The 16,614-nt window shown below is 40.4% G+C and overlaps 1 protein-coding gene across 1 annotated transcript; it reads right to left on the bottom strand.

The window, feature by feature from the left end:
* Positions 1–3,637: 3,637 nt before the first annotated feature.
* On the bottom strand, positions 3,638–9,225 carry LOC139731393 (uncharacterized). The gene is made up of 3 exons (XM_071642282.1): positions 9,201–9,225; positions 7,507–7,651; positions 3,638–4,405 (listed from the first exon to the last, which is right to left on the bottom strand). The coding sequence occupies exons 1-3, from the start codon at positions 9,216–9,218 to the stop codon at positions 3,654–3,656; spliced, it is 915 nt and encodes a 304-aa protein (XP_071498383.1). The 5' UTR covers positions 9,219–9,225; the 3' UTR covers positions 3,638–3,653.
* Between the last annotated feature and the right edge of the window lie 7,389 nt (positions 9,226–16,614).

Below are 16,614 nucleotides of genomic sequence, written 5' to 3'. Positions count from 1 at the left end.
AAAGAACTGTACACTGTTGCAGTAGTGGGTCAAAGCACACAGTCATACCATGCAGCTAGATGGATGTGTACCATTTCATTCCTACTACCAGACCAGCTCCAATCCAGACCTTACGTTTTTTTGTAACACACCACTACATGTATATGCAGCCTAAGGCTGTATCGAGTACTTGTGCAACTTATCTTCAAAAGAAAAAAAAAGGGGGGGGGGGGGGTAATGTAATACTGGTTCTGATGATGCTTCGTATACCCAGGCATGTTCAGTCACAAGCAAGTTTTGAGTTCCTTGCAACTAACTCACGTTTGCACTTAAGGACTCCAACTCTATACCCTAGATACCACGTTTGTCCAGTGCACTCCTTTAAAGAACATGGTCATGATAAATTTTTCACAGCAAAGTACTTCCAGCAGACCCTAACCTTTTGTTGACCTTACACTTCTTACTTATTACCTCCGCCAAGAAAGAAAGTTACGTTTTCCTTGATGTTTTTTTGTCTGTGCACATAATAACTAAAAAGTTGAGAATGGATTTAGATGAAAGGTTGAGAATGACACAAGGAAGAGATTATTAAATTTTGGTCATGATCTGGGAAGTTTTCATAGATCTTATGAAGAATTTTCTATATTTTGGCAAGTAGGGTCAATGAACTTGGGAGTTCAAGCTGCGCATTTTAGAGGTTTGCACATACGCACTTCAGTGCGTGCTTTGCTCAGGCAAAGCGCCACGCAGATGGAAGCTGATGCCATTACAAAATGCTTCTATATTGGGAAATTGCGCGATTTTCAGCATGCATACATACAGTATGAGTTGAAGATCTCATTTGGGGAACAAGATCGGTGGCGGAAATGAGCTGCTTGGTGGAGGTCTGTGCTCTCAGAGTGCTTCTCTAGTAACTAATTAACTTCTTATTAATTTTTTCTTTTTCTCAGCTTTTCCTAACCTCATGCATGATTATGTCCAATGTTGCTCATATACAAATTCCCATGGGTTACCAGTCTTAATTTGTGCTGTAACTACTTCAAATCTGAAAAAAAAAGACTTTGTGTGTCAGTGGTACATTAATATGAAATGAGATGAAATGAATATGGACACTTACAATAACTGAACAGAAAGCAATAGGTGATCATATTCATGATGAGAAAGCAAATTTGGGTTTTGCCCTCTTTAAGTAGCAAAGGAAATTTGTGCCAAGGCCACAAAGTCACAAGTCCCCCCCCCCCCCCCCCCCCCAAAAGATACGAGTTGGCAAAAACCTGGGCAATAAATGTACATTTATTCTGGAACATGTCCACATTTATTTAGAAAGTGTTGAAGTATGGTAGTTTGATTTCAATGAGTCTATGGCACACATTCTGGAAATGCAATTCATGTGCATTCATAGAACAATTGCACGTAATACACTAGAGACTTATACAACATTTTATCATTCAAACACATAGTCCTTAAAAATACACACATACAGTGTAAATCACGTCTTGCACATCTACAGTACATAATGTAAAGCCCAAGGCCATCATACGTACACAAATATATCTAAATAGTACAGAAGAACTGTAGTTCATTCCAGAATATTTTCCAAACAGTCCTGCTGTCTTGGTAGTGGCTCCTTGGATACTTGTAAGTACTGTAAGGCAGAAACATTCGAGCCACAAAACTTTCGCTTAATTGAAGGCAATGGCCTTCTTTGCAGCATGAAACTTTTGTGACTCACCACTGGCATTCGATGCATTGTGTAGACAAACACTTTGCATGCATTTTACTGACGCAAATTTTGGCTCCTCATGAAATTCACAAAAGTTTAATGCACACAAAAATTCCTGGTCTAACAGTGTTTCATAGACACACACACATACATACACTGTATGTACTCCATATTTGCTTGCCAGTATGGCAATAGCTAGTTTGAGTCTTGGGGGAAAAAAAAATTCTGATGACATTCAACAAGTGAAGAAGTTCTATCAAACTCACTTTAGGGCTAGTGGAGTTGCATCTCATTTACCAAAGGTACATGGTAACCTATTCAGCACCAAAATGATGTTTCAAAGAATAATCACAGTTAAAAACACAATTGGTTCAGAAAAACTGATTGCTATAAAAAGTTACAAACATCCCTCAAGGACAAGACCCTGTGTCATCACCTTTTACCACAACAGCACACTGTCTTGCATAGAACGTTTGGTCATAGTCAAATCACTATAACTACACAAGTATCATGAATTTTTTTTTTTTTTTCATAGTGCACTTGGCAGCTGAAAAATGAGAGAAAAAAAATAAAAAACTCACACAATGAGATCACCCCTTGACATTTTTACTTCCGAGGTAGTTCCCAAAGTCCACTGCACATATCACACACAACAGCTTGTACACCCTGTGTATACACTGTACAACGTATAATATAGGCCCACAGTGTATCTAGAGCTAAGATTGAGTATCTTCTCCTTCAACATTATTTTCATTACCACTGTGGATTCTGAATTAATTCAATGCATTGTACCTTCTTTCAAGCATCAATACATTTGAAGTACCATGGGCACATACAGACATGCCTATAAATTTTGAATGAATTCATAGTTGGTATAGTAACACTTCCAATTAAATAAAACTAAAGTATTGAATGTCAGGCAATGTTTCCAGCATGTGATAGTTGTGCTAGTACACAACAGATATACACAAAACACGAAAGCTAGTTATTTTATCCTGAACAGGGCCCCAGCCAGAAGCCCCGAAGTGCCTCCCATAAATGATTTAAATACAACGAAAACAAAAATGATGGATGATATTGCCAAGGTTTCACAAATACAAGAGAATGTGAACACAGGAAGTGAATTCTAGCAGAATCAAGACATGTACATTCTGCCCTACTTGCAGACAAGGACCTGGAAACATGGGGATATGTTGTGTTTTGGTTTAAACGATTACGCATGAAATGTTGGAAGTGAGGACTACACTCATGATACTTGTGAGTCTCGAGAAGGAGACTAAGAGTTTCAAGATGGTGTGAATAAAGTTGCAGTATTCACTTCACATCATTGTCTGAAAAGTTTCTTCATTCATTTGTTCCCACAATGTAACAGAATACCATGCAGTGAGAAGGCTGGCTTGACTTTGATGTGGGCAATTGTAACAAAAATATTGTAATATAATACAAAATATTGTAACAGGCCTGTCGTAGTTGTAGTTTTCAAATGTACCCCAGTGGGCAGCGAATGAAGATTGATGTAATTGGGTCAACCTTCTATCCCCACACTACCGGATCGTCTTATTAAACTTCATATTACACAGCAGGCTTATCTACTGGAATGTGATAGTGGTACAATAACAATTTGTAATCATGATTAATTCTAACAGGTAAAGTGATAGCAACTTATTTCAGCATTAGGGTATATATTGCAAAGAAACCATCAAGAGTTTGAAAGAAATCCTGAGATCTTGGTATGGGAGAAAATCTTACTTTACTTCACATTACATGTCTTTGCTCATAATCAATTTGAGATATATTTGAATATCCCACTTTTACCATCTTGCTCCATCATGTAAAAATGCAAACACATTGTATGACAACTCTTCAAAGCAGCACAGATTTGGCTGCTTTGCTAACACTTTTATTCATAAAATCTTCATAATGCATTCTAAGCTGCCTTCCTTCACTTTCTCTAGAGCTTAGATAACAGTCTGGGAGATATGTCACCTAATTCCAGCTTCTTAAGGAACACATCAAGAAGTCCCTGGTATGTCTCTGGGTCATGTCTGAGATGGGCAGCATGAGGTGATTTTTCCCAAGACTTCTCCATGATATCCAAGTCATACCTGTCCCTCCAGTGGTTCATGAGACGCTTCATACTGTCAGGACAACACAACTCATCAGACAGTGAATAGAAGCACAGCTTGGGTGTCTTCACTGGAGAATTGAAGCAGACATCAATGAATGCATTGTAAGGCACAACTGTGTGTGGCTTGGTGGCAGAAAAGTACAACAAACATGACCTGAAGATCAGCGATTGTAGGAAAGAATTTTTTGGCGAAATAACCTTACAAACTCCAGTTGCCATTTCTTCGAGAGTACCAACCACGATGCTGTCATACACATGACCTCTCACTCTTGGGATAAGGGCAGAGTATTTTACCTTGTTGTCATCAACGTGCTTGAGTGTAACGGCATACAAGTAGGCACCAATTGACATGCTGTGAATAAGGAGGGGTCCCTTGGTACAGGTGTCCAGGTACTCTGTGAGCTCTCTGGCCACAGGCTTGGCCCACGCAGGCCACAAGAAGTAGGACATCTTCCCCCACACTGTCAGCACATTGAAACCACGGGCAGCATACAATTCACGATAGCGGTTCGCTGATGATGCAGTGGCTGTCAGCCAGGGTAGAAAGACAAGCAGTGGCCTTGGGTCTCCTGTAACTGCACAGTACAGAATCAAATGGTTGTGAGTATTGATTAAAGACTACCATGTAACAGCTTGCTAGAATGCGCTATAAAATTTCCTAATACAGAAGTCTTGACCAAGAAAAAAGTTGCACCAATTACAGCCTATTCTTTCATTGATGTAGCACAGTAATGCAGCTTGTATCAGTGAATCACAAAAACATAGAACCACAACATTCATGTCATCAAAAGCACTATATGTGATTCTCCATCAAAAGAAAAACACATCAAAAAGTCGTCAGCCTGATTTTAGTTAAGGGCAGATTCTGAAAGAGGAGCCTGTAAGCTTTGAAATGAGCTATTATTCACTGTAAACAGACTTCATAACCCAATTCAAATGTGGAAAGAAAGCACATCCTCTACAAAAGGGTGTGCTGAGAAAAGGGGCTTTGAAGTTTGGGGTCTATTCGAGTGGAATCTCTCCCAATAATACTCCGTGCAATGAACGAGATGTGAAACTCCATGGTAACCACTCCTGGTACATTCTATTCATGACCAATACCAACTTTCAAGGCAATAATACTATCCTCGAAAATGTTATTACCTACCGAGTTGAAAATAAAGAGTATGTAAAGGACCTCTCATGCTCAGAACTGTAAATTCATGAAAGCCTACTTCAAACTGAAACAAGAGACCCGCGGGTCTAGCGCTCACCTGAGTATCGCAAGTTCACCTTTCACGCAGTCACTAATCTAAATTATTCACAGCTCTACCAAAATTTGACCAGGCATTCTGAAGTAGAAGATGAAAATGTACAATAAGGGCCCAGATTTTTAAAGATTCCTTAATTTGGGGAATTGGGGGCCCCCTGGGGCCCTCTGGGTGGGGCATGGTGCCCATTTTGATAAATTGAGATCCTGACCCCCTAAGGATGCTACCTGCCAAGTTTGACGAAAATCTATCATGAGGTTTTCAGGAAGAAGATGACAATGTACGATTCAGGCCCCCATTTGGACCTTCCTAACCAACCCCCCCCCCCCCCCCCTCCACCCCTGCCCCCAAGAGGGGCACCCCTGGATCTCCTATGAACAAACTCGAAACTACAGTCATTAATGTACTCACTCATAGTATTATCTTAGCTGTATAACTTCTGATTCTAGAGAAAATTTTTAACGATTCCTTCATTTGGGGGGTTTGGGCCCCCCTGGGGGCCCCCTGGGTGGGACATGGTGCCCATTTTAACAAATTGAGATCCTAACCCCTTAGGGATGCTACCTGCCAAGTTTGGTGAAAATGGGTCATGGGGTTCTAAAAAAGAAGATAAAAATGTACAATTTAGGCCCCATTAGGACCCCTCCTCACCTCCCTCCCCTGGGTCCCAAGGGGGGCACCCCTGATTCTGCCATGAACAAACTTGAAACTGCAGTCATCAATGTACTAACTCATAGTATTAACTTAGCTCCATCACTTCTGGTTCTAGAGAAGAAGATTTTTAAAGATTCCTTAATTTTGGGGGATTTGGGCCCCCTTTGGGCCCCCTGGGGGTCCCCTGGGGGCCCCCTGGGTGGGGCATGGTGCCCATTTTAACAAATTGAGTTTCTAAACCCCCTAGGGATGCTACCTGCCAAGTTTGGTGAAAATGGGTCATGGGGTTCTAAAAAAGAAGATAAAAATGTACAATTTAGGCCCCATTAGGACCCCTCCTCACCTCCCTCCCCTGGGTCCCAAGGGGGGCACCCCTGATTCTGCCATGAACAAACTTGAAACTGCAGTCATCAATGTACTTACTCATAGTATTAACTTAGCTCCATCACTTCTGGTTCTAGAGAAGAAGATTTTTAAAGATTCCTTAATTTTGGGGGATTTGGGCCCCCTGGGGGTCCCCTGGGGGCCCCCTGGGTGGGGCATGGTGCCCATTTTAACAAATTGAGTTTCTAACCCCCTAGGGATGCTACCTGCCAAGTTTGGTGAAAATGGGTCATGGGGTTCTCAAGAAGATGAAAATGTACAATTTAGGCCCCATTAGAACCCACCCCCACCCCCCTCCCCTGGGTCCCAAGGGGGGCACCCCTGATTCTGCCATGAACAAACTTGAAACTACAGTCATCAATGAACTAACTCATAGTATTAACTTAGCTCCATCACTTCTGGTTCTAGAGAAGAAGATTTTTAAAGATTCCTTAATTTTTGGGGGATTTGGGCCCCCTGGGGGTCCCCTGGGGGCCCCCTGGGTGGGGCATGGTGCCCATTTTAACAAATTGAGTTCCTAACCCCCTAGGGATGCTACCTGCCAAGTTTGGTGAAAATGGGTCATGGGGTTCTCAAGAAGAAGATGAAAATGTACAATTTAGGCCCCATTAGAACCCCTCCCCACCCCCTCCCCTGGGTCCCAAGGGGGGCATCCCTGATTCTGCCATGAACAAACTTGAAACTACAGTCATCAATGAACTAACTCATAGTATTAACTTAGCTCTATCACTTCTGGTTCTAGAGAAGAAGATTTTTAAAGATTCCTTAATTTTGGGGGGTTTGGGCCCCCCTGGGGGCCCCCTGGGTGGGTCATGGTGCCCATTTTAAGAAATTGAGTTCCTAACCCCCTAGGGATGCTACCTGCCAAGTTTGATGAAAATCGGTCTTGGGGTTTTCAAGAAGAAGATGAAAATGTAAAAAGTTTACGCACGACGCACGACGGACGACGGACGACGGACGACGGACGACGGACGACGGACGACGCACGACGCACGACGGATGCCGGACGAAGGGCGATCGCAATAGCTCACTTGAGCCTTTGGCTCAGGTGAGCTAAAAAAGTGTTTATACTACACAAACTGCCAAAAACACAATCTTGCATAATTTCTTTTATGTTCCAAAACTTTTGAATTATATAGAAGAATTGCTTTTTCAGAAAATACAGAAAACCACCAAATTGACCAAGTTGGCCCATGTCACCCAGTTTGAGTCCTCAGAGAAATTTGAGTTTTGTTACCATTTCTTGGTTTTCTGATGCAAGGTCAAAGAGTCATATACTGAGAATGAAGAAGAGCTTCAACAGAATTCCCATGGTTCAAAAGAAAGTCACAATTTTACATTTACTGTACCCCAGCCCCACCATCATGACATGCAAGGATTTCTCTAACTTGTGGTTTCTGGGTGATACATATGAAGCTCAAGATGATCAGACAGGCGAGTGACTTTGGCATTCCTGTTACTGCATGACGCCATCCTCACTGGGTTATTCCTGTATGCGTAGATGGGCATGGACCTAAAAGCTCCAACACCAAGCTGAAAATCAAAAGTAAAACTCATCCTTAGAATTGAAATGCATTAATTTCATATGATACATCATGATGACCAGACTTTCTGATGGGATATGTTAAAACTGGATAAACAGTCAAACTTGCCCAAATTGAACTCACATATTACAGTTGAATGAATACTGCATAATTCAATGTTTGAAAGCATTCTCTTTGACATCATTTTCTGTTGTTTTTATTTCTTGTGAGCTAAATTTTTCAAATTAACCTGTTGGGCAATTCCGCGGTTAGTAACGTTACATTTGAACAAATTTAGATATTTGTTTTTACTACAAAATTACCATTTATTCATTTCAAGTCAAAATTATGTCAAAAACATATTCATCCTCCCCATGTTTATGATACAGAAAAGAATGAATACAATCCAAGAAATATTAGAATTGCTATGGCAATTAAAAGGGCTGGTTAGTAACGTTACGAAAAAAGGACATGACAAAAAAATCAATGTCTTGTAACAAAAAGTGTGCAAAAATTCAAGTTACTTCAAACAAAGTGTTGCATTAATTTCAATTATTGCATCATGACAAATGTTCATGCAATTTTTTTTAGCAGTTCGACCGACGATTTTTTAGCTAGACCCCCAAAAGCATGGTTAGTAACGTTACGGTTAGTAACGTTACATTTGTCCGGAGTAATTCCGCAGGTCATTTCACCCTTTTCTAATTGACAAAATGTTACATGACTTCTGGAGTATTTAAATGTATTCATCCTTTACCCTTTAGCAAAACTTGGAGGAAAAAATTTCAAAGGAACCCACTGTAATTTGCATTTAAGTAAATTTCAGCATCCCCAGTCCCACATGTACATTTTAGATGATGGTTTTAGATCTCGCAAAATCAATAAATACGAAAAAAAAAATCTACTGAATTTGAAAGACCTTAATGATTGATGAACACCCATGGCATTAGTTGATACCTAAATCAAGGAGTAAGATAAAGAGGCACATTTCTTTTATCCATGTCATGTCCACCTAACTGCGGAATTGCCCTGTTCCATACTGAACTAGACTCAGAATTTGTCAAGACTGACAAATTAGGTGATCCTATCTTTTTGGAAATCAATAATTTGAGTCCTGATCCCAATAGGCATGACCATACCGGTTTCATTTGTATCTTACTATCTCTCTACGTCGAACCATCTGAGCTGTCCAGGCCCAGGCTCACTACTACACTACTTCTGTTTCTTTCCAGTAGTGCATCATGTGACATTGTTGACATTGTCTTTGTTATTGACATTGTCATTGTGACTCGGATTGACCTGAGCTGATCGAGCCGAGGTCTGATCCTGGCTTCACCCTTCAGGGCTTCATGCTAAATTGCTAATCTGGGGACTCTAAACGTTTATAGTCTAGCCGTAGCTAGTGTAGATTAATTCATTGTTGGGATCCGTCTACCTACCTTTAATCCGCAATTCTGAACCAAAGGAACTAGACTTAACTAACATTGTTAACAGTTACAAGTAGTATAGTAGGACCTCTATCAATGGCAAGACGATTATGTAACCATGAGTCTACTCACCTTCAAAAACACCCCCATTCCAACAATAACGATTCTGAGGTACATTCAATCTCAACGGAGCATGTAACTGCGACCAGCCCGAACATAGAGGGCTCCGTTCCGCTATGAGCTACATACAAAGAGAGAATGGGATCGTCGCGTTGTTGTTGTTGTTGTCATGTTGTTTTTACTCACTAGTTGCGTGTGTGTATGCATGTCCGCCATTTAAAGTCATAGCGAGCTGCCTGGCTAGCTCCACACGCATTCAGTGAAGATACCATTATAATACCAAAACAAGTGCCGAGAAATAGGAAAGGAACTGAAAGCTGAACAAGAAGACAAGGTAATATACTAGATATGCCTACTTGTCAAGTGCTAGTGTATCTGCATGTAATAGGGGAACCTAAATAACTACGTTTCCATTAACCTATTGTATTGGTGGTGTGTAGGCACTAGTCCCACGTACTGTTTTATATGAAGGGAAATCAGTTATATTTGTAAATTGCAATCACAATGTCAATGCTATAGAACACTCTAGTTCTAGATCTAGTAAGTTTAAAATGCAATGGAACGGTATATAGTTGAGTGACCCGCACATCACAGTTAAAGATTATGCGCTTTAAAATCAAATTTCGTCGCTGAAATTCTATGAAATCCCACTCACAACATCCGAACAAATGCGCACAAATTTCTAATCCATTTACCGGATAAGATGTCTGTGCGCTCATGCGCTGGCCGTCAATTCAATGTAGCTTTCCCAGGTTTCTCTAGACCGAGTGACATTAAGTCATCAATTCGAACAGAAAGGGACTATTGACAGAACTATTGACTATTGACAGAAGTTGATATTTGGGCGTGATACTACATTGTACCTAGTCACGATCCTGAATGCTACAGTCCGCAGCCCCATTACGCTATGCGTATGGGGCTGCTGGTCGCAGTTAGTAGGAAACCTAAAAGATGTGTGCGGATGACTGTGATGCTCCCATAGACAAATACATCTAGGGCCTACATGTAAAAAATGCGTGCGGGTGACCGTGATGATACTTTAATACAGCACGTTTTCCTAAATTCTTAAAAGAATTGAAAATTTTCTCGAAAAAACTTCAGTTTTCACCACAATTTGCTTGGTTGTGGTAGCCCTGCCAAGTTTCAAGTGTACTGTACTGAACACAGTCCCGGGCATAACTTTTTGTTCAGTGTATGAGCAGACCTCAATTACTTTTATCACAATACTAAATTACAGCAGTAATTTCTGTAATGGGTTCTGTCTTTTACAAACAGAAGTATATTTACACAAACACTTTTTGGACAACTTATTGTATGTACAGTTTACAGTAATAACCATGTAGAGAATTACAGTAAGTCCTTAGGCCTATACATGTAGATGAAAATTTATAGAAAGACTTTTGTGAGGGATACTGTAACACAAGATATATTTGCTGCATGAAAATTTCCCGAATTGGAACTGATGAGACCTTTCTCGCGGCATGAAATTTTCTCGAATTGCCACTGGTGTCCAATGCATATTGTGTAGGCAAGAACTTACGCGTGCATTTTAATTTCGCGAAATGAAAATGCACACACACATTCCTCGTTTTACAGTAATATCCAATTTACATGTTTTATACCCTCGTAAAGCAATCGCTGAGCTCTCTTTGTGTTGTGGGCCGTTCCGGTACAGCCCTGTCGCTATTTATACAGTGACTGGGCTGTGTATAGTTATATGTACATTATATTTATGAATCGTATACACTTGTACATGTACGTGTATGTACATTGTACGTGTCTGTGTATACATCTTTTATTCATGTGTTTTGAAAATGGGAGAGTTACGATATAGTGATAAATTGAACTTTGTTATGATCTCTTTTCCTATCCTTGTTGCATTGATCTGACCGGGCTTGTCTACAGCGCCTGTGGATGTCTAATGAGCTGGAGCTCGTTTCTGTGGCTAACGACAACTTAAGGGCAAGACTGCATGTGGATGAAATGCCAGCCTAAGGGAGTTTATAAAGCCCTCTGAACCTTTCACCGCAGTGTTACCCATGACCATCATAAAGTGTTAGTGATTTCATTTTGCATTGACTATCACACGTTGAGTCAGTATTCTCTGACAAGAAATGAAGAGAGTAATCAAAGAACATTGATATTGTGTGTATTATTATTATTACCAAGTGCTGACACCAATACTGGATGGCAATCGATGCAACTGTGCAAACATCATTCATCAATCTGTGACAAAGTTCTCACCCCAGTCAGGATGTCTAAAGAGGAATCTGTGAGACGCTCAATGAATCGGACCAACTTCAATGCAAAGGTCCAGACGTCATTCTTCGTTAGCTTGGTCAACAATGGTTTTCCTCTTGTCTTTGTGGCTCTCATGGTAGGAGTCACTGTTTACACCAAGTCCCTTTACAAGACAGGCTATGTATTTATAGCAATAGCCCTCTCCATATCACTTGCCTACACGCTCTGGTACTTTGTTACCTACCTTTTTGTGTATGTGCTGTTTTATATCAAGAAACTTATGCAGGAGATTGTTAGCACAAAGCCACCTGACAAGAAATTGTGAAACTTAAAAGGTAGCTCACCATGCACTGCATGCAGGACATGCAATTAGTGTCGAAATAATGCCATGTGTTTTAGGTTTCTTGCGTGATCATGATTGTGTGGTGTGTGCAATCGCTCACAGCTGAAAGATCCCAAATGTGTATTAAGGTAGAATTTTAGTGTGAAGTACGTTCTTTCATTACTCGTACCCGTGTACTTGTCCTTGGCATTAGTACACAGGAACTCAGTCATATTGGATTATATACTGGGATAAGATGGGTCTGAGATGCCAAAGTTTCTGTAGCTAGCATAATATCTATCTCTTTCTTTCAGTGCCTGAAGGTTTACTGTGATATGATATAGTATGATCAACATTCATAGTGTGCAGTTAACACTCTTTTGCCCTACTATTATATGTGCTTGTCTCATTCTTGGAAGGAAAATGTACTCAAAGAAGTGATTCTAAGCAAAACCAGCAGATAAGTGCATGATTTACGTACTGTGACAATCGCAGGGTTCTGAAATTTAGAGATCAATAAAATGTGAGCAAGTCGTATAGTACAACAGTTATTTGAAATACATGTATTTGCCCAAGTCACATGGCAGTGAAATTTCTTGTGCTGCGTTATTTGTTATGGGTTTTAAATTGCAATAATTGACACTTTATTGAAAAGTGTGAGCTGTTTTATGACTGCTGTTTAATATTGTGAATGGAATATCACTACAACACATTCTTGTAATTTCTAATTTTTTGTGTCAATTTTGTACATGAAAGATATCATGTACTTATTCATCTTCTATGATTGAGAAAGATAATCAAGTGCCTCTAAAAACCTGATGACTCTTGTACAGAGTACCATACATGTATGACAATTTCAGAAGCTTTGAGGGGATGGGTCAATTCATTCTTATGTGATTATTAAAAGAATCTAGATTTGATTGTTGGGTTATTGTTTTTTTGGGGGAGAGGGTTTTTGTTTGGTGTGGTTTATTTATCTATTTATTTTTATTAAATTTTTTTTTTGCTTATAGCAAGGGGAAAGTCTAGTTACCAACCATCATGGTCGCATGACTCACAAAATTATGATTGAAGTCTCAAAGAACATTGTTTTAGATGATTAATCAAAATTTGTGTTGAATTTTGCTCAAGCTTTGGCTGATCGGTTGTACTTGTATCACCACTCATGAAAAACAACTTCTTTGTGCAGAAAATTCTTGTGTTGTTTGTTTTCAGCTCACCTGAGCCAAAGGCTCAAGTGAGCTATTGCGATCGCCCTTCGTCCGGCGTCCGGCGTGCGTCGTGCGTCGTCCGTCGTGCATTGTGCGTAAACTTTTTACATTTTCATCTTCTTCTTGAAAACCCCAAGACCGATTTTCATTAAACTTGGCAGGTAGCATCCCGAGGGGGTTAGGAACTCAATTTGTCAAAAATGGGCACCATGCCCCACCCAGGGGGCCCCCAGGGGGCCCAACCCCCCCCCCCCCCAACATTAAGGAATCTGTAAAAATCTTCTTCTCTAGAACCAGAAGTGATAGAGCTAAGTTAATACTTTGAGTTAGTACATTGATGACTGTAGTTTCAAGTTTGTTCATGGCAGACTCAGGGGTGCCCCCCTTGGGACCCAGGGGAGGGGTTCTAATGGGGCCTAAATTGTACATTTTCATCTTCTTCTTGAGAACCCCATGACCCATTTTCACCAAACTTGGCAGGTATTATCCCTAGGGGGTTAGGAACTCAATTTGTTAAAATGGGCACCATACCCCACCCAGGGGGCCCCCAGGGGGCCCAAACCCCCCAAAATTAAGGAATCTGTAAAAATCTTCTTCTCTAGAACCAGAAGTGATAGAGCTAAGTTAATACTATGAGTTAGTATATTGATGACTGTAGTTTTAAGTTTGGTCATGGCAGAATCAGGGGTGCCCCCCTTGGGACCCAGGGGAGGGGGGTGAGGAGGGGTCCTAATGGGGCCTAAATTGTACATTTTTATCTTCTTCTTGAGAACCCCATGACCCATTTTCACCAAACTTGGCAGGTAGCATCCCTAGGGGGTTAAGATCTCAATTTGTTAAAATGGGTGCCATGCCCCACCTAGGGGGCCCCCAGGGGGGCCCAAACCCCCACAATGAAGGAAACTTTAAAAATCTTCTCTAGAATCAGAAGTTATAGAGCTAAGATAATACTATGAGTGAGTACATTAATGACTGTAGTTTCAAGTTTGTTCATAGGAGATCCAGGGGTGCCCCTCTTGGGGGCAGGGGGGGGGGGGGTTGGTTGGGAAGGTCCAAATGGGGGCCTTAATTGTACATTTTCATCTTCTTCCTGAAAACATCATGATGGATTTTCATCAAACTTGGCAGGTAGCATCCCTAGGGGGTCAGGATCTCAATTTATCACAATGGGCACCATGCCCCACCCAGAGGGGCCCAGGGGGCCCCAATCCCCCCAAATTAAGGAATCTTAAAAAATTTGGGCCCTTATTGTACATTTTCATCTTCTACTTGAGAATGTCTGGTCAAATTTTGGTAGAGCTGTGAATAATTTAGATTAGTGACTGTGTGAAAGGTGAACTTGCGATACTCAGGTGAGCGCTAGACCCGCGGGTCTCTTGTTTTTTTTTAAAGCCGTTACATGTATGTATGTATTATTTACAGAAGTGCAATAAGTTTTTATAATGTGAAATAACAACTTAAATTGTCAAGATATGCAGCATTCTCTGAATTACTGCATACATGTGGTAAATTTTGAGGTGTGGTGTCACTGCTGTTTATCTCATGCATACTGTACTGGAAATAGATTATTGTTTCCATGTTCAGTCTATCTTGAACCGTTACATTGACTTGCTATTTTTCTTCAAGGAGTAATATGACTTACAAGCACCTACTGGTAGGCATAGTGTAGCATGAACAGTTTCAAAGCTCCTTAATTGTATTTTGTTAACTTTATGTTTCCCCTGGTACCTGCACTGAAGGATGTCTTGGATTTGCAGTGTTAGGAAACCATATCACATTTTTTGTGCGCAATACTGGCCATGTGTCTGAACGGATTTATTCAAATTGGGCATATAGATGTATCATTATAATAAAAAAAAGAATCTAGCTGCCTACAACTTTTGGTCGCAGAGGCCTTGTTTGTTCTGTCTGTATATATATGCATAACTTGACATTTTGTGGGTCTACTTGTTTGCTCTCCACTAGTTAATGTGTTGACAGATTTTGTTCAAGTTTTGTAAGAGATTTGTCATAGTCAAATCTGAACCCAACCCCTATAAGTTTTGGTGATGCTGCCCCCAGTGTTTCACTGTTTACGGAGTCAACGGCAGCCACCACATTTTGTGTGTGTGTGCTCTATCATGCACTTTTCTAAATTGATTTACTTCAAATCTCCCATGCTGGAAATTACACTCCTTATATCTTTTTTTTTAAATCATTCTTTTTTTTTTTCTTTTTGGTGGTGGTGGTGGTGGTGGTGTTGCCCTCAGTGTTTTGCCTTTCATAGAGGGTTACCAATGTCGTACATGTGTTTTGGTCATCTTATGTCATATTGAGGTTGATGTCTTGTGTGTGGCCACTGTGGGCTGCATTCTCTTGGTGGAATTCATTCAAATTTGATACAAAAGTGTATTATTTAAGAATCTACTCACCTGTAGCTTTTGGTGGTAGTGCCCATGCTTGTTCCTTCTCTTATACATGTACCTGTACCGGTAAACAAAATGATTTGATTTTAGGATCTGCTTGTCTGCCCTCTACTGGCCGCTGTTATTTCTGGATGGATTTTGTTCAAGTCATGTAAAGAGATGTATCATTGTCAAATTTTGACCTATACCAGTTTAGGTTACAATACATGTACTGCCCCTAACGTTCCGCCTTCTATTGGGTCACAGGCTGCCGGCATGTTAAATTTCTTATGGGCTCTACCATGCACATTTTCTATATTGAATTTTGTTGGTTTTTTAGTCATATAGACCTGCATCGTGGTGAAATGTAGACACTTTTTTCTTTTCTTTTTTTCTGTCAATGCTACTCCCAGTGTTTTGTGTGTTATTAGGTCAAGGTCATATTTTGGTGAGTGTCTAGTGTGTTCCTTACAGATAGCATTTTGTGATGGATTTTGTTGACATTTTATTTTCATGGGTGGGATTGTCAAATCTAGACTCCTGGTTTTGTTTGTTTGTTTGTTTGTTTGTTTGTTTGTTTGTTTGTTTTGTTGTTGTTGTGTTTTTGTTTTTGTTTTTTTGTTTTTTTGTTTTGTTTTTTTTTTTTTGGGGGGGGGGGGGGGGTTGGCTCACCTGAGCTGAAGGCGCAACTGACTGAGCTATTGCAATCGCTCTTCACCTGGCGTCCGGCGTCCGGTGTCTGTCTAGTCTAGCTTCTGGACTCTTTTTATTACTCATAGCGACAAGCTGTAAGAGGGCATGACACCCAAGGATTGCGATACGCCGAGAACTGCGTGCAGTCTCACATCATTCCAATCAAAATATTTGTGTACTCTCTTGGTTTATCGCACCAAGGAAAAAGGGACAGAACCCGGACTATCATCCGTTGTGCGTCATGGGTTTAAAGGGTGTGTAAAGTTCTGGTTGAGGTGAGGATTTAGCTTTTAACGTTTTGCGATATATTCAGAAACCACTTTATAAGATGTCAAAGAGCATGCAATTCTAAGGGGTATCAAAAGTTTATTTGATGAAAATTGGTTTTGAAATGGCTGAGATATCCAAAAACGAGGTGAAACAAAGAGATCCTAATAAAAGGCATGACCTGTCGCCTTTTATTATTATCACTTTTTTGGATATCTCGGCCATTTGAAAACCAATTTTCATCAAACAAACGTTGAACCCTTCTTAAAATTACATGCTCTTTCATATTTCATGAGAGGTTTCTCAGT

Source organism: Diadema antillarum, unplaced genomic scaffold (assembly GCF_040938485.1).
Source record: "Diadema antillarum isolate AM-2024a unplaced genomic scaffold, OU_Dant_1.0 seq00000369_RagTag, whole genome shotgun sequence".
NCBI classification, from domain to species: domain Eukaryota; kingdom Metazoa; phylum Echinodermata; class Echinoidea; order Diadematoida; family Diadematidae; genus Diadema; species Diadema antillarum.
Note: the sequence above shows the minus strand (reverse complement) of the source record. Positions and strands in the feature narration are given on the sequence as shown.